Genomic DNA, 23,409 nt, shown 5'->3' with positions numbered 1-23,409 from the left:
GGCTTGTGGGAATCCTTGTAGCTCGAAAAAGCATCGAATTTGACAGCTTGGCCCCAATCCTTAAACTCCTTAGTCTTCCTCTTCTTCTTCTTTTCCAGGTTGTCGTACTGAGTAGGTCGTAACAGGTGATTCTTCTTCTTACCATAACTTAGACCAAAAGTGTGGGCATCACTTTTTGAACAGTCAGAGGTGGAAAGATTTCCTCCTCTGAACTGCCAGATTGCTTTTTGTGCTTTTTGGACTTTTTCTTTGATTTGGTTTTCTTGTTCTTTCTTCGCTTCTTTTGTCTCTTTTCATTCTCATTGGGACTATAGGAAGGACTATCAGAAATGTTAGAAGATGTAGAAGAACCGGGATCATCCTCAAAGAGAACATGCTTTTTTGTTAAGATAGCCTCCTCAAAAGTAGATTTTTGGTCAAAATAGCCGGCATAATCCTTTGACTTGCTGCCCTTCCAAGAGTGCTTTTTAGCTTTCATCAATTTGCTGTTTTTCATGTTCAAGAGCTTCATCAAACTCTTCCCATGAGTATAGCTTTTGCTTCTGTACGCCCGACTTTCCCTTGGTCTTCATTGTTGAGTTGGTGAGAGTGTGGATTGGCTTCTGCCATCTGTCGTAAACCTTGACAATTGTATGACGCTTTAGATACTTCAGATAATTTGGGTCCTTGCAGTTTTTGACAAGGCGCCTTGCATAGGTGTTGCAGTTGTCGCTTGTACTCAGATTTGTTAAGATTCCCCGTTGAAGGCTTGCCATGGTCCTCTTGTGATGCTTCTGAAGAAGCCCTGCCCTCCTTGGAATTTCCGTTTGTTTTCCCAGTGGGATTCTCGTGTTAAAACAGCCCTAGACCTGGCCGTACGGACTGCCATGTGGCAGCCCGTAACTTACAAATTACGATATAATTTATAGAAATCTGGCGACAGCTTTGCTTTACGCAAAAAATTGACCTTGGCTTTATTTTGTGTTTGGTCCAGCTTCAAATGGCCCTTGTCCATTGAATGGTGCCATGTCATCACACTTGTGACATACCCCCCCTCGAAAGAAGAGTAATCGCCCTTGATCACGCGTGTAGACCCTCCTCAAGGATCAAAATAGAGTTCTGATTGCATAAAAATGCCTTTTGTGGGTGGATGTGCAAGTTTAACGCATAGTTGCTCGGAATGCGGAACGGGAACGGTGACGGGGACCCCCGCGGAACGAGGGAACAGCCAGGGGTCCGGAACGGGAACGGCGCGGAACGGGAGGCATAAAAAACACCCAAATAATGCAATTTTTAGCTCTATATGTTTGAAATTTGAATACAAGTAGTATTAGAGTCCGTTGACTCTAATACTCACAAAGAACTTGATTTGAAGACCCCTAGGCCATGGATGATGCGAGAGAGGGAGCTTGAGAGTGACAGGGAGAGACTCAAGAGAAGGAGAGAGCTTGAGAGAGTGGAGGGGGAGAGCTTGAGACTTGAGAGTCGAGAGAGCTTAAGGCTTAAGCCTTAGACCTTGAGGGCATGTGGATTTGCTTGAGAAGGGAATGGGTGTGAGGGGGTGCATTTTGAGTCCTTGCACACTTACAAAAACACCTAATGTTCACTACAAATTTGCAAAAATCTGCCCATTTCTCCCCATTTTTGAGAGTTGACCGTTCCGGGTCGTTCTGGAGCCGTTCTGGCCGGCCGTTCCGGTATCAGGTGGTCACCCGGAACGGCAAAACGTTTCGGGACATTCCGGCCTAGCAGGGGGGGAGGGAACGGCGTTCTGGCATTCCAGGGCCTAGGGAACGCGTTCCCCGGTAACTATGGTTTAACGTCTACATTATTTAGAAATGCCACTAACTTAGCTATGAAGCAAGTGGAAATGACCATGCCTCGTTTAAGGTTTTTGAGATGAAAACTGTCACGTGACACATCAAACCCTATGTGTCTGTGGACAAGCTACAACATGATCAGGGTTAAGTCAGTCCAGTCTGTCTAGATTAAAAGTGATCTGGCACTTTTGTGAGTCTATTCGTAGACCATGCATGCCCAGTCACTTAGTGTAGATGCATATCCTTTGGTTGCACACAGGATGACTATAAGCATTTCCATCAGAATCCTTCAGGGGAATTTTCCAGTGCATTTAGCCTATTTACCTATTTTTTGACATTTTTCATTTATTATTTTTAAGTGACTTTTGTTGGAAAGTAGGTAGGGCAAATTGAGTAAGTTTGTATATAAGCAAACCTAGACTAGCACTAAATGGCAGAAGAGGCAACAGGAGCCAAGCTCAGCAGGCAACTTCTCCAACAAGACCCCTTGGTGGATTTCCTCCAAGCAAGAAGAACCATTTGCCCTAGCGTTTTCTTCATCCACAGCCTCAGCAAGCTAGCGTTTTTGGAAGCATCATCGCCTAGCGTTTTGCATCAGCATCATCGCCACAAAAGCCAAGCACCTAGCGTTTTTGATCCCAGCAAGCTATCGTTTTTGAGAAGCTTCATCACCTAGCGTTTTTGGCAAATTCAGCAGGGCGTTTTCAGCATTGAAGCACCTGCAAGTTCAGCCCTAAGAAAGTAGCAGATTCAGCCCGGAAAGACCATCAGTTTTCAGCCTTAAGAAACCTCAGTTTTCAGTCCTAAACCTGCAGATTTTCAGCGTCAAAGGCCTACAGAAACAGTCCTAGAATCAGCGTTTTTGGACTAGTCACAGATTTCAGCCCATAGCGTTTTTGGACAGCAGATACTCACTTGCAGATTTCAGCCCTTAGACCGGTGTCATCATCCCCGTCATAGCCTAGACGTCATCAGTCCCATGCATTCAGTTTGTACCAGATTGTGCAATCATAAGTAAACCACTCTTGCCGACGAGAGTGGGGCCTTCGGAGGAGGGTTTTACAACGTCTCTGGTGTCGTATCTCTCTTCTCTCTCTATCTCTCAGTCTCATGTACTTTCACGCACAGTATCCATTCACTTTGTTTGTGATCATTGCACTCTCTCATTAAGAACGGAAGGCTCTACCTTCCATAAGAACAAAAGGACCCTTGAGCACAGTTCGGAGCACTCATCTTGAGCAAAGCGCAAACATTCATTCCGTTGCACCTAACATTGGTATCAGAGCTTTGGCAGTGTTCTGTATCACTCAAGGAAAACCACAAGAATCACAATATTTTTTTTTTTTTTTTGCTTGTTGCGGTCGCACGAACCCAAGTTCACTTCGGCGTGCCGATTCCTAATCGTGTTTTTGAAGAGTGACAGGAATCCCAGGAAAGAAGGGCTTGCCCAGCCTCCCCTTGTGCCTCTTTTCACTCATTGAGAGCGGACTGTGCACTTAGTGGCCGGCCAATCGATGTGAGGTGGGAAAAAGCAACCTTTGTGTGAGCGCAAGGCCGCCAAGGGGTGCACCCGTAGAAAAGAGAAGAACTCGGGTGAAGAGAAGATCCTTCTCAAACACAGATTGCAAGCGAAAGAAAACCTCAAGAACCTCAAGAACTTAAGAACCCAAGACCACAAGAACCCACAAGAACTCACGACTTCAGAATGGTCATCGCTTGAAGCGGAATGGATACTTCGCTTAGAGGTGATGAGCATGAGAGAGGCGAAGAAGAATTTACCCCACCAAGAGGTTTTTCCGACCCTCCCCCTTCCCCATCTACGTCAAGGATTGCACTCACTCCTATGGAGGCTTTGGACCAGATGTTTATGGAAAGGAAGTTAGAACGCGAAGCAAGACATGCAGAAAGAATGGCAGAAATGGAACGCAGACACGCAGAAAGAAGAGCAGAAATGGAGCGCAGACACCAAGAAAGAATGGCAGCCGCCGTCAAAGGAAAGAGCGACCAACACATGAAAGAGTACTTGCGACTCTTTTCTCAAGCTCAGGCACAGATGCAAGAGATTCGGGAAAAGGAGACTCTATCAGTCTCTTCTTCTCCAAAGCATGACACAGAGGATTTGCATGATGATAAGCATGATGATTTGAATGATAATGATGAGCATGATGATTTGGATGATAATGATGAGCATGATGATTTGCATGATCAAGATGTGATTTCTCAAAAGCATGAGGATTTTCATGAAGATGATGTGATTGTTGACAAGGATGATGTGTTAGTGGATGCTTTTTCTAGCGAAGCTAACCTTGTTGTAGATTCGATCAATCACGAAGAATCGATCTTGGCTCTTGAGCCTAGGTCCAAAGAACCCTCTCAGGAAGAACCGGTCCAAAGAACCCTTACAGGAAGTATTATGTGTTCGCATGATTCATACGCACGCATTGTTCGAGTGTTTCATTCGTGATCGGTTCCTGTACTTTCATTAGCGTCGTTATGTGGTCTCTTTTCCTAGGCATGACATATTGTACGTTGAGCACATTTCACTCATGAATGAGCACGAATGTATGCGGATTTCTCATGAAAAGATGAAATGTTTGCATTCTAGGAGGTCGCATTCAATGTCTTTTCCTTGGCACGACACAGTTGTAGAACGAGCACATGAAAGGATGAGCACCGAGCATGGGCATTTCCGTTGGGAATTGCCACAGTTGACTGCTCTAGATCAAACGAGAAAGATTCGATCTCATTGTTTGCGTATGTGTGATGAACGGTTTAGCACTCCGTCTCTTTGTTCATCTACATTGCATGCACAGTCTTTGAGGAAGACGAGATTTTTTCCAGTCACTTTACATGGAATAGGTATGTTCATGGTTTTGTGTTGGAAATAGTTTCAGGAATTTTCAGCCATGGAAATTCTTGAAGAAGAAAGAAGCATGACTCTCGATGAAGTTGAAGCATCGAAGGAGCCACAAAAGACTTTGTGTCGCTTTCGGCGCGGCCCAAAGAAGCAAGCATTGCAGACCTTCATGAAGTTCAAGTACTGCACAACCCACACATCAGAGTGGGCCGACGAAGAGTCCCTTCTAGGATTCCGGATGCTATTGGCGATCTCCATCGACGCCATACAGTTCGGTACTAGTACCTCACTTTGAAAAAGAGGGGATGTCACGTGACACATCCAACCCTATGTGTCCGTTTGCAAGCTACAACATGATTAGGGTTCAGTCAATCCAGTCAGTCTAGATTAAAAGTGATCTGGCACTTTTGTGAGTCTACTCGTAGACCGTGCATGCCCAGTCACTTACTGTAGATGCATATCCTCTGGTTGCACACAGCATGATCATAAGCATTCCCATCAGAATCCTTCAGGGGAATTTTCCAGTGCATTTAGCCTATTTTACCTATTTTTTGACATTTTTTTAAATTGACTTTTGTTGGAAAGTAGGTAGGGCAAATTGAGTAAGTTTGTATATAAGCAAACCTAGACTAGCACTAAATGGCAGAAGAGGCAACAGGAGCCAAGCTGAGCAGGCAACTTCTCCAACAAGACCCCTTGGTGGATTTCCTCCAAGCAAGAAGAACCATTTGCCCTAGCGTTTTCTTCATCCACAGCCTCAGCAAGCTAGCGTTTTTGGAAGCATCATCGCCTAGCGTTTTGCATCAGCATCATCGCCACAGAAGCCCAGCACCTAGCGTTTTTGATCCCAGCAAGCTATCGTTTTTGAGAAGCTTCATCACCTAGCGTTTTTGGCAAATTCAGCAGGGCGTTTTCAACATTGAAGCACCTGCAAGTTCAGCCCTAAGAAAGTAGCAGATTCAGCCCGGAAAGACCATCAGTTTTCAGCCTTAAGAAACCTCAGTTTTCAGTCCTAAACCTGCAGATTTTCAGCGTCAAAGACCTACAGAAACAGTCCCAGAATCAGCGTTTTTGGACTAGTCGCAGATTTCAGCCCATAGCGTTTTTGGACAGCAAATACTCACTTGCAGATTGCAGCCCTTAGACTAGTGTCGTCATCCCCGTCATCATCGTCGTCATAGCCTAGACGTGCATCAGTCCCATGCATTCAGTTTGTACCAGATTGTGCAATCATAAGTAGACCACTCTCGCCGACGAGAGTGGGGCCTTCGGAGGAGGGTTTTATGTCGTCTCTGGTGTCGTATCTCTCTTCTCTCTCTATCTCTTAGTCTCATGTACTTTCACGCACAGTATCCATTCACTTTGTTTGTGATCATTACACTCTCTCATTAAGAGCGGAAGGCTCTACCTTCCATAAGACAAAAGGAACCTTGAGCACAGTTCGGAGCACTCATCTTGAGCAAAGCGCAAACATTCATTCCGATGCACCTAACATTAAAACAGCCTACAAGTGATTACCTCACCTAGTTGGCACTCTAGCTCCTCTTCCATCTTCGTGGAATGGTAAGGAAGCTTACCTAGGGGTTGTGCTTCATCTGCAGGTTGTTTGGGAGGAAGTGAAGGAGAAAAATCATCCCAGAGAAGCAAGTGATTAAACCTCTAATATCCTAACACATGCTCTGCACCCCCCTCATGCCTCGTAGCTGGATGCTCTAAACTTCCTCGGACAATGGTGAAAACTGAAGCCAGTCGTCGAGAGTGTGGGCTGGACCCTCTGCCATGGGACCCCAAGAAACATGAGGCCTACTACCATCCAGGTGGCCTCTCTGAGTGCTGACCATGGGGTTCCAAACAAGGGGCTGCCTCAAGCGCTGCTCCGTGCAAGTGGGCTGATGCTGTTCCAGGCCACTCAACTGCTCCCAAGACCTAAGCAGGCTCGCAACAAATCGATCCTTCAACCTCCTGCTCAGACCATTTGTGTGCATCTGTGTAAAAATCCACCTGACGGATGGGCTCCAAGGGCCTCCTGCATGAGGGACTCGAGCTTGAAGCCGGTGAAGCAACAACTTCTTCCAGGGCTCCTCCCCTGGAAGCAGTTCTATGACCACAAACTTCCCATGGAGGGCTCTTCTTTGTTGTGCTGGGTCAATGATCCCCAGCCCCCCCGAGAACATGGTAAGGTGATGACCTGCCAGGCCACTTTGGCCCGGGCTAACTAGGTGTCACGCCTCGACCACAGAAAGTTCCTGATCAGCCTCTCTAGCTGGCTGATACATGAGCTTGAGAAGATCCAACAAGAGGTGATGTACCACATAGTAGCCAACAACACCTGCTTGGCCACTACAACTCTGCCTGCCAAAGAGAGCCGTGCTGAACTCCAGTGAAGCAATTTCATCCTAATGGACAGGAGGAGGGGAGCAGTCTGCTGCTTAGGGGACAAGTCCAAGCCAACCTGACAACCCAGATATCGTACTGGAGTCCCTGGGGGAATCCACCTGAAGCCCTTACCTGGCGACCGATCAGGCATAGGAGCACTGCCAACCCAAAAAACCACTTTCTTCCTCCAGTTGATTAGTGCTCCTGATGCACAACAAAACACCTCAAGAGCCTGCTCACACCTATGCAGATTGGCCTCCTGGCCCTCCAAGTACAAGGTTGAGTCGTCAGCAAACTCAACGTTAAGTAGCTCGTCTCCCCTAATAGGGAGCTCTAGGCCTTTTTGCAAGCCAACCTGCTGTGAAGTCAAAAACCAGCTCATCGCCTCAACATAGAACCGAAAGAGGAAGGGGGCAACCTTGTCCGACTGTACGCGTGAACATGAAGTGTTCCCCTCTTCTCCTTGCCAAGAGCATCTGACTGTGCGCACACCTGTAGAGAGTTGACACCCTCTGATCCAAGCATTAGAAAACCCCATTCTGTGTAGAGTGCCCTCCAAAAAGTCCCAATCAACTCTGTCGTAAGCCTTCTCAAAATCGAGGAGGAGTATCACAAGATCCTCTCCTCAAAGACGTACAAGGGCAGACACCTCCCAAAAGGTGAAAATGTGGTGAAGGATACTGCTCTCCTTGACAAAACCTGTATGAGTCCCATGTATTGTGCCCTCAAGTGGGTGAATCCTCAAACTCGGAGCCTTTGCTAGAATTTTGTAGGCTGAGTTGAGAATGGTGATGGGTCGCCACTGCCGAATCTCATCCAAGGAGCCTCCAATCCCCCGTCGGAGACGCTTCTCCTCCTCCCAAACTGCAGCCAAGTGAGCTACAGACTCCTGGGGGAAGAAACGACTAAGCTCATCGAGGCTAGAGGCCACTCTAGCAGGGGGGTCTTGAGTGTCCAGACTTTGTGTCCACAGTACCGCAACCCACTCTCTGAGCTCTGGATCCTGCAGGACCCTCTCAGGGATGTGCAACATCGTGCTTCCACTCCTCTGTTTGTCTGTCACGGTGAGAATCACTGGTGCATGTTAGAAAGTGGTCCCTGTCAAAATGCAGATAGATCCACCCATGTCACAGAAGTGGTTATTGGCGTAGAAGCCATCTATCGTAGAAGCGATCTATCTGAGATAGATTCGCTCCTCTTATTTTGTGGTTAGAGCAAGAGAAAGACAAGCTGTTTGGGGGCCGCACAAAGCCTATATGTTGCCAAACATTAGAAATCCTCAAGTTGCCAACTTAGCTCCTTGCGCAGTAGCATGGCTACCTCCAATCTTGTCTGAGGGGTCCAACATATTGAAGTCTCTCCCTACACACTACTGCTCTGTATGCAACAAGGCCTCTACAATATGTGACCAAAACTCAGCTCGTGCACTCGCCACATTGGGCGCATAGATGTTCAGGAAGCCCATAATTCAACCCTGAACCTGCATAGTAACCCATGGGGCCCTCCCTGTCACAATAATACCTCTGCCCAGAATGGCTTGCTGCCATGAGTCCGTGTCACAAGACGGGCACCACGTGCCAATAGAAAAGAACAGACTTTTAGCACTTCAATAACAACTGATGCTCTGATCCCACTATCACAAGATGGGCACCACGTGCCAATAGAAAAGAATAGACTTTTAGCACTTCAATAACAACTGAATTGAAAGAGAGAGACGACACGCGGCACGGAGTGGCGAAATTCCACCCCAGAGAGTATTGGCCCCAAACCTTGGCGCCCCTTTCCGTATTTCTTTATATTGCATCAACACAGTACAAGCCGGTACTCGAGACTCTGCACCTTCTCCAGGAAGCATGCCAGAGAATGAGCCCTAGCCTCATATTTAAAGGCCCTTGGCCTGAAAAACAGTTACAGTAAAAAGCCTTTAAAACTCAAAAGCTTCTGGTCCAAAAGCAAAGCCAAAAAGCTGCCAACTAAATCACGGAAATCCGTACAGCCTGCCACGTCATCAGCCAGCACAATTTTCGGAAATCTCCTTGTTGCCCTTAGGGTTAGGGTTAGGGTTTCTGCAGTTTTAGGGTTTCTGGCAGTAGAATTAGGCTTTGCAGGTTTTAGGGTTAGGGTTTCAGCAGTTAGGGTTTTTGGCAAAAATTAGGGTTAGGGTTTCTGCTCTCTGGCAGCCACGTCATCACTTTGTGACAGTTTAGGCTACTCGGCCACATCTGTAAGATGGCTCCATTCTTTAGGCTTTGACACGTTGTCAGGAGTTTTTTGGAGCAAGGGATTGCGCATATGTACATATACATGCATGGTGCATCAAATAAAGAATTGCCCATTTTCCAGAGCCAGGTGGTTACGTGGGGCCCACATGTGTATAGGTAGGACAGCATGTACATAGTGCAGCGATTTTCACTATTACCAGTACCATTGTGTTTCTTCTACAATAAGGAGGAGTTGGTAGCGCGTAAAACTTCTCGAGGAAGCTATCCGCCGGTCGACGACATGAGGTCAGCAAGTGCGTCAGATGGCATCTAGTGGTGTCAGGAGGGCGAACGAGGTCAATATTTGCACGCGGATGAGGACGGACACAACGTGGGTGTTTTCTTGTGAGAGTTATGCAGAAAGGTCATCATTAGGACCACTTTTTGGGGCCACTTCACGTGGTGGCGAGATGCATTATTGGAAAAAAGCTGAGTGCCAGGTGTGCGAATGATGCAAAAAGGTGACAACTATGCACTGCGAGGTCAGTTTTTGGCCTGTTCGAGGTCCGTTTGAGGTCATCTAAAAGGCCAAGGGTGCCCAAGTAATAAAGCTAAGTGTGGGAACTGAAAAAACAGAGAGAAGACCAGAAAAAACGTGGAGAAGAGAGAAGGAACAGCCGCAGGTGTGTTTTTTGGATTTTTGGAGCCTATTTTGGCCGTAAACTGCTCATCCGAGGTCGGATTTGAGCACTTTGACATTGTAGACTGGGGTTTTGGGCCGTTCCGGACGCGATGGCGCTGTCCATTTTGCCAAATTCCTCACTCTTTTCCTGCTGTTTTTCTGTGTAAGTTTCTTCTATGAGCGAAGTTTCTGCTCTAGTTTGTGATTGTATCTGGCTTATTTTACCCATATTGTGTGAGCTATTTGCCCCATTGGTGTTGGCCCAAGCTCAATTGTATCTAAAAATAAGAAATTATCCTCTTTTGAGCTGAGTTTTTTGGGTGTGTGTGTGTGTGTGTGTCTGTGTGGAGTGCGCAAGTGGATAGTCTCTCTCCTCTCACTGCAGAGGTGTGTTCCCTGTCTCGGCCAGGTGTGTTGTGTAAGCCGAGTGGTGCCCCATAGTGTGTGTGTGTATCTTCCCAAGAGTGTGTGTCGGGTCGATATAGAGGCGCTGTGTGTGTTTTCATCCCGCTCACATTCTTTTGGCGCCCCCACTGAGGATCTTCTTCGATTACCTTCTGCTTCGAGCTTCAAGCTTCGAGATTCGGGATTACAGGTTACAGGTTGCAGATTACAGGTTACAGGTTACAGGTTACAGGGACAGGTACAGGTACAGGTGATTCACACAGGTACAGGTAGCTGGAGTACAATGATATACTAGCAGTGATGTCACTTGCAGTGGTTGTGGGTATGCATCACTTGGCGCCTATTTGAGCGCATTGTCTGCTGGATTGTACGTTACTTGTGGAAACTGCCATTGTATGCATTTGTGGAGCCATACTTGGTTGTATTTGGCAGTCCCAGCCATTTCTGAGACTTGGTCTGGAAGATAGTCATTTCTAAGACTTGACTATATGCGCTTTGCATTAGCCTTCGTGTGAGGGTCGATAGCGTGAGGTTTTTATTGAGCTGGGGGATTCTCAAATGTGGAGATCCTTTCGGTGATACAGGTAGCTGGAGCACCCTTTTTGTGACCTCGCCATAGGCTATGTACTAGTGAGTCCTACTTGATGCTCGAGTTCTATTGTTGACAGTTTATGAATACATAGACAGTCTATATTTTGGGTTCCTACTGCTCTACTTCTGGGGAAACTCTGTCGAAATTTTTCCAAGTTATGATGGCTGGTTTTTTGGTATTTTGAGCCATTTATGCTGTTATGTTGCTGAAATTTTGGCAAAATCAGAGGTTGAGTCAGGTGTGCCTTCTTGGGAGCTTCATGGTTGGCTTTAATGGATGATCAAAATGGCCCTCAGTTCACTCCTTTTCATTTAACTCAAAGAATTCAGATTAATGTTCATGTGTCCAGGAAGATCTTTTTCCAGCAGCGCATAGTCTTTATGTTTGGGCCAAGAAGATTGAGAGAGATCCTGGAATGTCCTTTGCCTGTTGTCATTCCGATGATTAACTATGAAAACTCATTTGATGTGCATGTGTTTGTCCTTATCTAAAGCTGAGCTCCATTGAAGTTTCTGGGAATTGGGTAGTGAAAAGTTTTGGGTTCTTGCACGTGTGTTCGAAGGGGTTCTCAAAGCATCATAATTTGGGTAGCCATGGCTTTCTCTTATCCGGAGTTTCATGGAAGAAGTAATGAAGATGTGGAAGATTTTTTGGAAAAGATGGAGGTTGCCTGCACTAGCAACCAGATTCATGACCCTACGCAAATGTTACGCCTTCTCCAAATTTGTTTGAAGAGTGATGTACGAGTTTGGTCCAAGGCATTTGAAGAGGAGTTGCGTGCAGCAGATCCACCTATAAGATTGAGTTGGGACAATCTAAGGCATGGATTGGAAGTGGAGTTTGTGAAGATAGAAGATCCTGACAAAGTGTGGCAAGAAGTACAAGGTTTGGTGCAGAAGGAAGGTGATGCGTACATACGTAAGTTTTCATTGGCATGGGAGCGAATGTGCAAGGCTTTAAGCACCACAGGTACCCCCGCCTGACATGATGAAGAAGGACAGGTTCTTAGCTGGTCTTTGGGAGAATATACGTTGGAGAGTGGAGCTAAAGAAGCCTAGGACATATGAAGATGCACTAGAGGTAGCAAGGAACAAAGAGTGGAAGCTGAGGAAAATGAGCCAGTTAGGGGTGGAGTCTTTGCCAATGAGGTCTGAATTTCAGCCTATAGAGTCTTTACAAGGGCGCATGTCAGGGGTTCATCATGAACCAGTAGTTACTACTCAGGTTATGCCAGCAGTGGTCACTACAGCAGTGCAAGATGATGGGCTAAGGCAAGACATGAGGCAAATGGTAGATTTGATGAAGAATCTCAGCCTAAACATGCTAGGTCAAGTGGGAAATAATCGTGGTCGAGGGAGGTTTGCAAATCAGCAAGGAGGTGAAGAAAGGCCTAGGAATGGTGTTGGACAAAGCAATGATAGGTTTTGGAGGCAGACGCCCACATGTGGGAGTTGGGTCACATCAGCCCGCAATGTGATAAGCCACCAAGGATGGGGGGAGACATGTATCCATTGCCAAGACAGGTGTTAACTAGGTCAAATGATTATGGCATCGAAATTAAGGGAGATGAAGGAACCAGTGGACTGACGGGGAGGAAAAGGGAAAGACAAAAGTGCTAAGTGTAGTTACCTTGGAGAAGGCATCAAAGCTAGAGGATACATTAGTGATGCCTATTGGGAAGAGGACCACAGAGGATAAGGAAGGAAGAAGTGCCCCAGGTCCTAGTAAGAAGAAAGGAAAGAGCCATGAAGGCGAGGACGTCAAGGCCAAGAGGAAAAGGAGAGCTCGTCGAAAGTTTCATGTTTCAGATTTTCCACTAGGGGATGGGCAATTAAGCTATGACTTGAGGGAGGATCTGACGAGCAGGAAGGCAGATGTTACTTTTGGGCAGCTTATAGAGATAGTGCCTAAGCTAAAGCGACAGTGGAAGAGGATGGTTAACTCAATGGAGAAAGAGCCAGAGAGAGGTTCAGTGAAGGTGTTGGCAATGGACGAGCTACCAGACATTTGTCCAATAGTAGATGTGTGGCATAAAAGAAAAAATTTGGGACAAGGTTATGTGGATGGCGGAGCCCAAATATGCGTCATAACACACTCATGCGTTGAGAAGATGGGTCTCACAGTGGCTGGGGTGTCAGGTTTTCGGATCAGGTTTGCAAACCATCAAAAAGTAAAATGCTTGGGTGTTGTAAAGAGCTTATAAGTGGAGGCATATGATGCAAAGGCAGTGGTTGATTTTCATGTGATGCCAGCAGGGTTGGGAGCATATCCTATTATACTGGGCAGACCATGGTTACGTGCAGTAGGAGCTGTTCAAGATTGGCGACATGGTACGATTAGCCTCTATGGAAAGACAGGTACCAAGAAGCTTTATAATATGGACACAAGGAAACGATTAGAGGAGATTTATGAAGATGAGGATGAGTCTAGTGATGAAGACTCTTCCACGGTGACAGATGAGGATAGTGATAGCACTACCAACAGTGATGAGGATGCTGATGTTGCATTTCTTTTGATGGATAAAGAAATCCAGGAGTGTGGTTTAGTCGCATTTGCGAATGAAGTTGAAGATGAAAGTGAAGGGCCTTATGAAGTGATTGAAGGGTTGATGCAAACCAAGGTTGAGTTGTCAAAGAAGCAGGAATTAATGACGCAAATGATTAGTGGAGACCTCTCAGCTATGGAGAAGGATATATTTTTGCATATGCTGGCTAGTTTTCCTGATTTGTTCATTACTTCATATGAAGAGATGAGAGGGTTCAAGGGTGAAGAGATGCATATAGAGCTGAAAGAAGGTGCTAAGCTAGTGCGGCAAAGGCTAAGAAGGATGGGTCAAGAGCAAATGGAAGCCTTGCGGGTAGAGGTGGACAAGTTATTGAAGGCAGGGTTCATAGTCCCTGTGGAGACCACAGAATGGGTGAGTCCAGTTGTAGTCAGTCCAAAGAAGGATGGGAAGTGGAGAATTTGTGTAGATTTTAAACCCTTAAACGCAGCCACTAAGAAGAACCCATATCCTCTTCCATTCATTGATCAGATCTTGGATTCAATGGCAGGTTATGAGAGGTACAGTGTGTGTGATGGTTTTTCAGGCTATTTTCAATTGAAGATTGCTCTTAAAGACCGCACAAAGACAACTTTTATTACGCCATGGGGCTGCTATTGCTACACAGTATTGCCATTTGGGTTGTCAAATGGACCTTCCTTCTATCAAGAGAGAGCAAATTGGGTGTTGGAACCATTCATTGGTAGTTGTGTTAAAGCTTTTATGGATGACTTCTGTGTCTATAGCAGTAGGGCTGATCACCATGAGAAGCTGCAGATGGTATTGGCTCGATATGATGAATGTGGAGGATAACTAAATCCAAAGAAATGTCATCTAGCACAGCCAAGGGTGAAGTTATTGGGCCATATGGTGTCAGAAAATGGCATTGAGGCTGATCCAGATAAGGTGAAGTCTATTATTCTTCTTCCATCACCTATGAGTACGAAGCAATTGGCAACCTTTATACACAAAGTGAAGTACATGGCACGGTTTATTCCATTGTCTTCGCAGCTTCTTTATCCATTACAGCAAGTGGCAAAGCATGATCCATTGCAATGGGATGACAAGTGTGAAGAAGTGTTTCAAGAGGTGAAAGAGGTGTTAGGGGGGTTGTCAGCCATGCAGGCTCCTGATTGGGAGAAAGTTTTTTATGTAAATCCATCAGTAGGGGATGATGCCATTGGAGCCATGCTATTGCAAAAGGGGAAGGGCAGCCATTATATGAGGCCAGTGTATTGTGCAAGCCGAGTGAAGTTGGTAGCGGAGAGAAAGTTATCGGAAGTAGAGCTAGTGATGGCCAGTGTAATATTTGCTTGTCGACGATTTCGTCATTACTTGCTACCACGGCCTTTTGTTTTCTTGACGAGTTATGCCTTTTTGCCACAGTTAATTAATGGTATTAACATGTCAAATGTGGTGAAGAAATGGGTAATTGAGCTGCAAGAGTTTGAGTTCTCTTTTCTAGTGGAAGATAGTACAAGGGCTACCCTAGCTGATTTGTTGACCTACAAGGAGAATCCCCTTATTGTTAAGGAAGAGGTGGTGAGAAAGGTAGTCGAAGAAGTGCCACAGATCAGCAATGCACATGTGTTGTTCTTTGATGGTTCATACAAAAAGAGCCAAGATGCAGCTTCAGGGGGTATAGCACTTTATGATCCAGAGGGGAAGCTAGTATGCAAGAGGGTTCAAATTGGATGCGCATAGTAACAATGAGGCTGAATATGCTACATTGGAAGCCGGATTACACATTTGTTTGAAGCATGGGGTTCGAAGGTTGAGCATAAAAGGTGATGCCTTGTTAGTGGTGAAGCAAGTGCTGGGTGTGTGGAAGAGCAAGAACACCTCATTGAAGGAAATGTGCTTTAGAATTAAAGGCCTGTTAAAAAAGTTTGAAGCATGGAGCATCAGACACATTGAACGTGCTCTAAATGGAGAGGCACATGAAGCAGCTCAAGGCATCATTGGGGAGCTATTCGTGTTGAGGACCAATTTACCTCTTTATCATGGCCGGGAAAGTTTGGCTCAAGAAGAGGAGTTTTTGCTAACAGGAATCATTCCAAAGGAGATTCAGAAGTCTAAGAAGTATGGCTTTGTGCGTAGAGCATATAGGCACAAATTGATTGGTGATGTCTTATACATGAAAGGGGCTGATCTCGTGTTGAGACGTGTACCTTGGCGGGAGGAGCTTTACAGAGTGTTGGAAGAGAATCATGAAGGCGCATGTGGTGGCCATTTTGCTCTAAAGATCACCTTGCATAAGAGTTTGCAAGAGGGGTATGTATGGCCTAGTTTGCACAAGGATGTTCACCATTGGTGTAGGTCTTGCAATAGGTGTCAAGCATTTGGGAAGAGAGTGTTGAAGCCTGAGCTACGAAAAACCATTATGGCGTTTGATGTGTTTAAAAAGTGGGGGATTGATGCAATAGGCCCGTTACCTATCACAAGCAGGGGCAAAAGCTATATTTTGACGGCAGTGGACTATCTTTCTAGATGGGCAGAGGCTATAGCAGTAAAACAGATCACTGCAAAGGATGTGGCAAAATTTGTGTATGATGAAATATGTTGCAAGTTTGGGGTGCCATTAGAGCTACTTTCAGATAAGGGGCCAGGATTTAGAGCTAAACTGCTAGACTTCTTATGCACAAAGATGAAGATTAGGCACCAGCATACCACTCCTTATTACCCGCAGTGTAATGGCTTAAATGAAAGATTCAATGGTGAGTTGGTACAAATTCTTTCTAAAGTAACAGAGCACCAAGGAAAGAATTGGGATTTGGAATTGCCTAGTGCATTATGGGCTTACCGTACTTCGGTGAAGACAGGTACAGGGTTTACTCCAGTTCATTTGGTGTATGGAAAGGAAGCACTATTGCCTGTGGAGGTAGAGTTGCCTGCGGTCAAGATGTTAGAGAAGTTGCTTGGGTCGCCTAGTGATGCATTCAAAGAGAGGCTTCTGCAGTTACAAGAGGTCCAGTTGGATAGGATGAGCGCATTGGAGCATTATGGACAGATGCAGGATAAGGCTTTGGCAAAGATAAATGAAAAGGTTAAAAGTAAGGGTATCAAGAAACATGACTTGGTTTTGCGCTACAACAGTAAGCTGGACAACACCTTCCAAAAGAAGTTTCAAATTAAGTGGGAAGGCCCTTTCAAGGTAGTGGAGTGTTTTCCAAATGGCACATATCAGCTGGCTAACCTGGATGGTGTTCTACATAAGTCAAGGGTAAATGGGTTGCGTCATAAATTGTATCATGCTAGATTGATGATGGTGGAGCAAGATGAGCTGTCTGTGGATCAAGCAGTGTTGGTGAGGGATGAGGAGACCTGTGATGCGGCGAGTCTCATATCTCTCTTTGCTGCTGCTGATCATGAATGATCTAGCAGGCTAGGGGATGGGCAAATTATGTCAGGAGTTTTTTGGAGCAAGGGATTGCGCATATGTACATATACATGCACGGTGCATCAAATAAAGAATTGCCCATTTTCCAGAGCCAGGTGGTTACGTGGGGCCCACATGTGTACAAGTAGGACAGCATGTACATAGTGCAACGATTTTCACTATTACCAGTACCATTGTGTTTTTTCTACAATAAGGAGGAGTTGGTAGTGCGTAAAACTTCTCGAGGAAGCTATCCGCGGGCCGACGACATGAGGTCAGCAAGTGCGTCAGATGGCATCTAGTGGCGTCAGGAGGGCGAACGAGGTCAATATTTGCACGCGGATGAGGACGGACACAACGTGGGTGTTTTCTTGTGAGAGTTATGCAGAAAGGTCATCATTAGGACCACTTTTTGGGGCCACTTCACGTGGTGGCGAGATGCATTATTGGAAAAAAGCTGAGTGCCAGGTGTGCGAATGATGCAAAAAGGTGACAACTATGCACTGCGAGGTCAGTTTTTGGCCTGTTCGGGGTCCGTTTGAGGTCATCTAAAAGGCCAAGGGTGCCCAAGTAATAAAGCTAAGTGTGGGAACTGAAAAAACAGAGAGAAGACCAGAAAAAACGTGGAGAAGAGAGGAGGAACAGCCGCAGGTGTGTTTTTGCTCATTTTGGAGCCTGTTTTGGCCGTAAACTGCTCATCCGAGGTCGGATTTGAGCACTTTGACATTGTAGACTGGGGTTGTTGGCCGTTCCGGACGCGATGGCGCTATCCATTTTGCCAAATTCCTCACTCTTTTCCTGCTGTTTTTCTGTGTAAGTTTCTTCTATGAGCGAAGTTTCTGCTCTAGTTTGTGATTGTATCTGGCTTATTTTACCCATATTGTGTGAGCTATTTGCCCCATTGGTGTTGGCCCAAGCTCAATTGTATCTAAAAATCATAAATTATCCTCTTTTGAGCTGAGTTTTTTGGGTGTGTGTGTGTGTGTGTGTGTGTGTCTGTGTGGAGTGCGCAAGTGGATAGTCTCTCTCCTCTCACCGCAGAGGTGTGTTCCCTGTCTCGGCCAGGTGTGTTGTGTAAGCCGAGTGGTGCCCCATAGTGTGTGTGTGTATCTTCCCAAGAGTGTGTGTTGGGTCGATATAGAGGCGCTGTGTGTGTTTTCATCCCGCTCACAACGTCAGCAGTTTGTTACAGTCTGCAATAGTCATCCATACCCCTCTCTGAATGCCTTCAAGCCCAAATACTGTGGCAAAAGGTGACGTCTGCACAAGAAGGGGGTTCCGCAAGAAAGGTGGCCCCTCTCGCGCCAGGCGGCTCGTGGCAAAAGTGCTGCCAAGAGACCGCCTAGCTGTCGAAGAAGGTCCTGTCCCCTTAGCCGGTTGCAAGGCAGGAGCGGGAGAGGATGATGAGGCAGGGGGGCTAGTGAGTGGAATGGGAGGGGAAGGGGCAGTAACGAGGGGAAGGGGGAGAGGTGGAGGCCGCCCGGGGGGGGGGGGGGGGGGGGGGGGGGGGGGGGGGGGGGGGGGAGGGGGGGGCGAGCGGTGGGGGAAAGGGGGAGGAGGGGATGTCGATGGCGAAGCTGAGGTGGAGGGGGTATCTGTGGTCTTGTCCTGCTGTAGGGGGTCGAAATGGCTCCCTGTGGGAACCCATTGCTGCTGGCCTGGTGTAGGACGACTAGCAGGGGGGCCGAATCGGCGTGGTGGTCCCTTGTGACGTCGACCACTGACCTACTGCAAGCCCTCCTCTGCCTGGGCACCATGCTCGGAGGAGGAACCTGCCTGGGCTATGTTTGTTGAGGCTGGGTCTGGGCCTAGGTCTGTGCCCAAGGTCGGGGCCTCCTCCGTGGACAGGCCTTCGCTAGATGGCCCATTTGTTGACAAATGAAGCACTGATTCGGGAGGCCCGAATACTCCACACCAAGATTGTAAGGTACGGTACGTATTCGGTACGACCTGTATGTAGTACCGAATGGATAGAGTTGTTAGGTGCGTAAAATTCGTTTGTTAAAAAAAAAAGCCAAAAACCTACAATACAGTCTATACTTGATAAAAAGCCAAAAACCTACAATACGGTCTATACTTGATAAAAAATTCATAAGTATTACTCCAAGGATGTTAGTTCACTATTCTACAAACCAAGGCAAAGCTTTCATACGAGTTTCTGATCCTGCTTACCCTCCTATATTCACCACTGCTGTGACATTCGTGTGTGCTCTACAGATAAAAGTTGTGCCGAAATGTCTGCAAAATTAGGCGTTGAAATAAGGCTAAGGAAGGGCAAACCAAAAATTGCCGACGCAATGGGTTTTTTTTCTCCACATAGCATAGGACCTCAAAAAAAAAAAAGTACATTATGAATCCACCGCACTGTACGGACGTAGCGTACCGTACGAAACCGTACGTGCGGACGGATCCTACTTTAGCTGCCTTGGCAGCTAAAGAGGCTGCCGTGCGAGGGTCTCCAAGACAATCCCAATCTCTGAACTAATCTTGGAAAGGAGTGGAAGGTACTCTCTCCTCGGGCCTGGGAAGCAGATTGAGATGGGAAGGTCTGCCTCCTCAACTAGAACATCGGTAACCGGATTGAATCCATGGCGCCATTGTAGAAAATGAGCTCTAACTGCTCGGATGGCCAGGGGGATCATCGCAATGACCTTGGACGCCATCTCGGATGGCGCGCTTGGGGGGGGGGGGGGGGGGCTGGGGCGACTGTAGCAGCAGCGAGCGTTGATCCTCAGAGGTGAGAAGTTATTGGCATTGTTTTTGCATTGTCTGAGATAATAGCTTCAATATTTTGAACTCACGGAAACACTATAAAAAAATGCTCATTGTTTGCCACCCTGTATTAAATTAAGTATGTGAGGAAGCAAGACATTAAAGTCAATCGAGCAGATTATTGGGCTAGTTGCTATTTCTAGTCAACAATTTAAGGGCATTGCAGGCACTAAGGGCCAAGTTGTGAGTCCATCTATGATTCTCATTTTAGTGGATTAGTAGTTCTATGCAGGAGTGGTAATCCTTGCTGTGGTAAAACCTTTTTTTCCCTGGACGTTTGCAGGGTCATCAGAAAGACTATGAGCCCTTCCTAGAGGACGATGTCCCTTTTGATGACTATTGCAAGAACATGAGAGAAACAAGTACTTGGGCTGGCCACATGGAGCTGCAGGTGATATCGCTTGTTACACATACAAACATTTGTATACACCGGGTTTGTTGTCCCCTTGCCTAAATTTCTCAGAACAATTATGGCTTTGGCTTCTCTCTCAAATTTTTGTCCTCCAAAATATGTGCAGCTTTCGTCTCCACGCTGGCATATTTACAATTTTTCGAGGGCTACAGCTCGATGCATCCATTTGTAAGTATTAACAATAAAACAAGGTGTTCAAGGTTAAAGTATATACACTTGATTGATATACCTTATGTATCGAGCGTCACAGCCCGATGCATCCGTTTGTAAGTATTTACAATAAAGAAAGGTGTTCAGGGTTAAAGTATTTACACTTGATTGATATACCTTATGTATAATGCCTTATGATAAGTCATTAAATCATTTCCATAAAAGGGCAGGCTGTGTTTGTAAGGGGCTTGGTGGTTTATAAGCATTCTATGAATTTTTTGGATGTAATAAGAAATGCTGTATGAACTGTAACAGTTTGTGCGAATCTAGTAAAGTTGTGGCTGGGCATTCACATCAAGGTTGTTCAATCATTTGGTCTCTTTTTCGGGTTCTACATGTCTCAATATTGAACCGTTGGAATGAAAAATTGTAACTTCCTATGACAGATCATATCACAACGGCGAGCATTACAACAGTGTAAGAAGAAAAGATGATAGTGGAGGGGGCCCTGCAAAATCTATCTTGCTTGAGGTAGGTGAATCAAAGCCCTTGTTAAGTTTCTTATGCTCATAATTATGGCGAAAATCTTATATATTTGTTATGAAGACGCCAGTCATGGAGGAGAGAAAAGATGCAAAGGGCAAGGCTGCCCGAATGAGATATCCCTCTGACAATTCAACTTCGAAGAAAGCACAGACACTTGTTACTGAAGAGAAAATATATGAGAAGGTAACAATCAATTCTCCCTATTTAGGTGAATCTTCGTCGACTCTTGCTTTGCTCTAGCTCCTCCCCTTATTAGATTTGTTTTGAATTGTCAGGATGATGATGCTGAGAACATCTGCAATCAGAGTATATCAGACTCGGTAACTTTCTCTCCTTGTGGTTTTCTTACATTCTGTTCTATGAGTGGTATATAATAGTCTTTGTGATTGTAGACTTGGTGAGTGCTCAGTGATTCTTATTATCATTCCTTGGGGAGCGTAGAGCCTCAAAAGGTATCAACAGATTGTGAAGGGCATCTAGCTTTCAGTACAACATGAGTAACCCAGCCTGGTATGTGAACCCTAAAACACAGCTGTGCGAGCACCGGCACCTGTCCCAGCCTGGTGCGCGAACCCTTAAACACAGCAGCACGAGCACCTACACCTGCCCCAGCCTGGTACGTAAACCCTTAAATGCAGCAGTGTGCGAAACACAGAGCAGTGTGCAAACCCTAAAACGTAGCAACTGCACCTGCGCCAGACTTTATTGGCAGCTTGCCAAACGACAATGCTTGTTCCTCTGCTGGCTGTGGTTCTACCCCCTCTCATTGGGGGGTTGGTGCGATCGTAGAAGTCTGCGTAGGTGGGGCTGGCTATTACAGGGTTTTGGTACTGGTATTTTATGCCAAGCTTCACGCGGGGTGCCCAAGGATGGACCAACCAGTCGATGTATGAAAAGGTACAAGTGATGATTAAGGCGGAGCTGAGCCTTTTGAGGGGTGACATTGAAAAAGAGATGTATGCCAATGCAGAAACTTACAAAAACGCTATGTATGCAAATATGAGGAAAGAATTGGACAAAGAGATGATTAGTAAGCGTGACGAGATGTACACATCATTAAAGGCCGAAATGCAAACGATTGTGAGGGTAGAAGTGAACGTAATGGAATGTATGATGGAGAAAAGATTAGAGGATGCACTTGCTACATTTGAATCTTGTAAACAAAAAATGGAAGAATGCATGAATGAAAAGGATACATTGATCGAAGCACTTAGGGGAGACCTCGCAGCTTGCAAAAATACTCCCGCAAAGGAGGGAGAAAATCAGCCCTCAATGATAAAGGAGCTCGAAAGCATTAAGGAGCAGGTGAAAACTCTACGAGAAGAGGAAGAGCAGAAGGCACGAACAACCTCTTTTTGGGCGGAGCACCTATTCAAAACACAAGAGAAGGTTGATAAAGCTGAAAAGTGGATCAAGGACGCAAAGAAAGGAAAAGATAAGATGCTTGGAGCCACACCGACATCCACTATGCAAAAGAGAAAGACTAGAGCCCTTCATGTGTGTGTTACAGGTCTCAAAGACACTGGAAAAGTAGAGAAGTGCAAGAGCTCTTAAAGCTCATGGGTATTTCTGAACCCACACACAAAGGTGCTTGGAGAGTTGGCAAGAAGGGAAGTGATGAGAAAGGAAGGCCCAAGGAAAGAGCACTCATCATACGTTTCCCTACACTGGAAGCTAGGAAGGAATTCCTGAAGAAGAGACCAACACTCAAGCAAACTGGGATATTTTTGGGTGATGACCTCACTCTAATACAGGTAGCACACATGTAAGAGTTGATGCTAGAGATCAAGGTGGCGAGGGAGAAAGGGAAAATTGCTTTCCACAGGGGAGGGAGAGTAGTGGTGCTGGAAAAACACACCGCATGACGATGCAAGACCTAATGGGGCCAACCTAAAAATGGCAGCATGGAATTGTAACGGATCAATGAAGCTAGATGTAGGCGCATTTGAGGATAGCTTTAAGGGAAGAGACATTATTTTTTACTCAGAAACGCATCAGACTCCTGGTGGCACATTACCTAGAGTGACGGGATACCATTGGGAAACTACTTGTAGGCAAGAAGTGAGATCAATGCATAGAAGACAGGGGTCAGGAGGTATGGTAGTCCTATTCAGGGAGGAGTTGCAACCTAGATATATGTGGGTCAGAGTGAGAGCGGGGATAGGGAGGCTACTCTACATTGCAATATGCTATTTTTCCCCAGTACATCTTATTATGCATCATGATATTGGATGAGGACATATGGGAGTTCTCTAGGGATGGAGATATCATTCTTCCGGGAGACTTTAATGCTAGGACTGGCGAGTCTCAGACAGCTTTCTACGATACCTCAGAGGAAATGTTAGTGATATGGGACTGGCCAGGTGTTCGCAAGATGAAGAGCACACTCGATATGGGGGATGTCTGACAGAGTTGGGGACTGCACATGGACTGGCCATCTTGAATGGCCTCCAAAGATTTCCAGCGTCAAGTGGGTTGACTTGTTTTCCTCATAGACATGGGGCCAGCACAATGGATTATGTTTTGGCTCAACACAGTCTCATACCCTCTATTCAGGACTTTACAGTCGGGCCAGGCCTATTAGGGTAGCAGTACATCATGCTCTTCTCACGCTGTTAGGAGTTTTTTGGAGCAAGGGATTGCGCATATGTACATATACATGCATGGTGCATCGAATAAAGGATTGCCCATTTTCT

At 46.0% G+C, this 23,409-nt stretch overlaps 1 protein-coding gene across 14 annotated transcripts in view; it reads left to right on the top strand.

Annotated features, from left to right (window-relative positions):
* The window catches only part of LOC147438910 (SEC-C motif-containing protein / OTU-like cysteine protease family protein), a 46,957-nt gene that overhangs the window by 2,824 nt on the left and 20,724 nt on the right, over positions 1-23,409 (top strand). For 11 of the 14 annotated variants that reach the window (XR_015184532.1, XR_015184531.1, XR_015184533.1 and 8 more), the window contains 5 exons: positions 19,889-20,038; positions 20,124-20,185; positions 20,614-20,698; positions 20,774-20,896; positions 20,989-21,033. Coding sequence is in view for 11 of the 14 variants with exons in the window: in XM_086484866.1 (XP_086340992.1) it covers positions 19,889-20,038; positions 20,124-20,185; positions 20,614-20,698; positions 20,774-20,896; positions 20,989-21,033 (465 nt within the window). In the remaining 3 variants the exon portion in view is untranslated. The remainder of the gene's footprint in view (positions 1-19,888; positions 20,039-20,123; positions 20,186-20,613; positions 20,699-20,773; positions 20,897-20,988; positions 21,034-23,409) is intronic. The other 3 variants (XM_086484869.1, XM_086484874.1, XM_086484868.1) reach the window with 1 other exon arrangement.

This window comes from Adiantum capillus-veneris, chromosome 16, assembly GCF_014529385.1.
Source record: "Adiantum capillus-veneris isolate H3 chromosome 16, ASM1452938v2, whole genome shotgun sequence".
Classification (NCBI taxonomy): domain Eukaryota; kingdom Viridiplantae; phylum Streptophyta; class Polypodiopsida; order Polypodiales; family Pteridaceae; genus Adiantum; species Adiantum capillus-veneris.
Note: the sequence above shows the minus strand (reverse complement) of the source record. Positions and strands in the feature narration are given on the sequence as shown.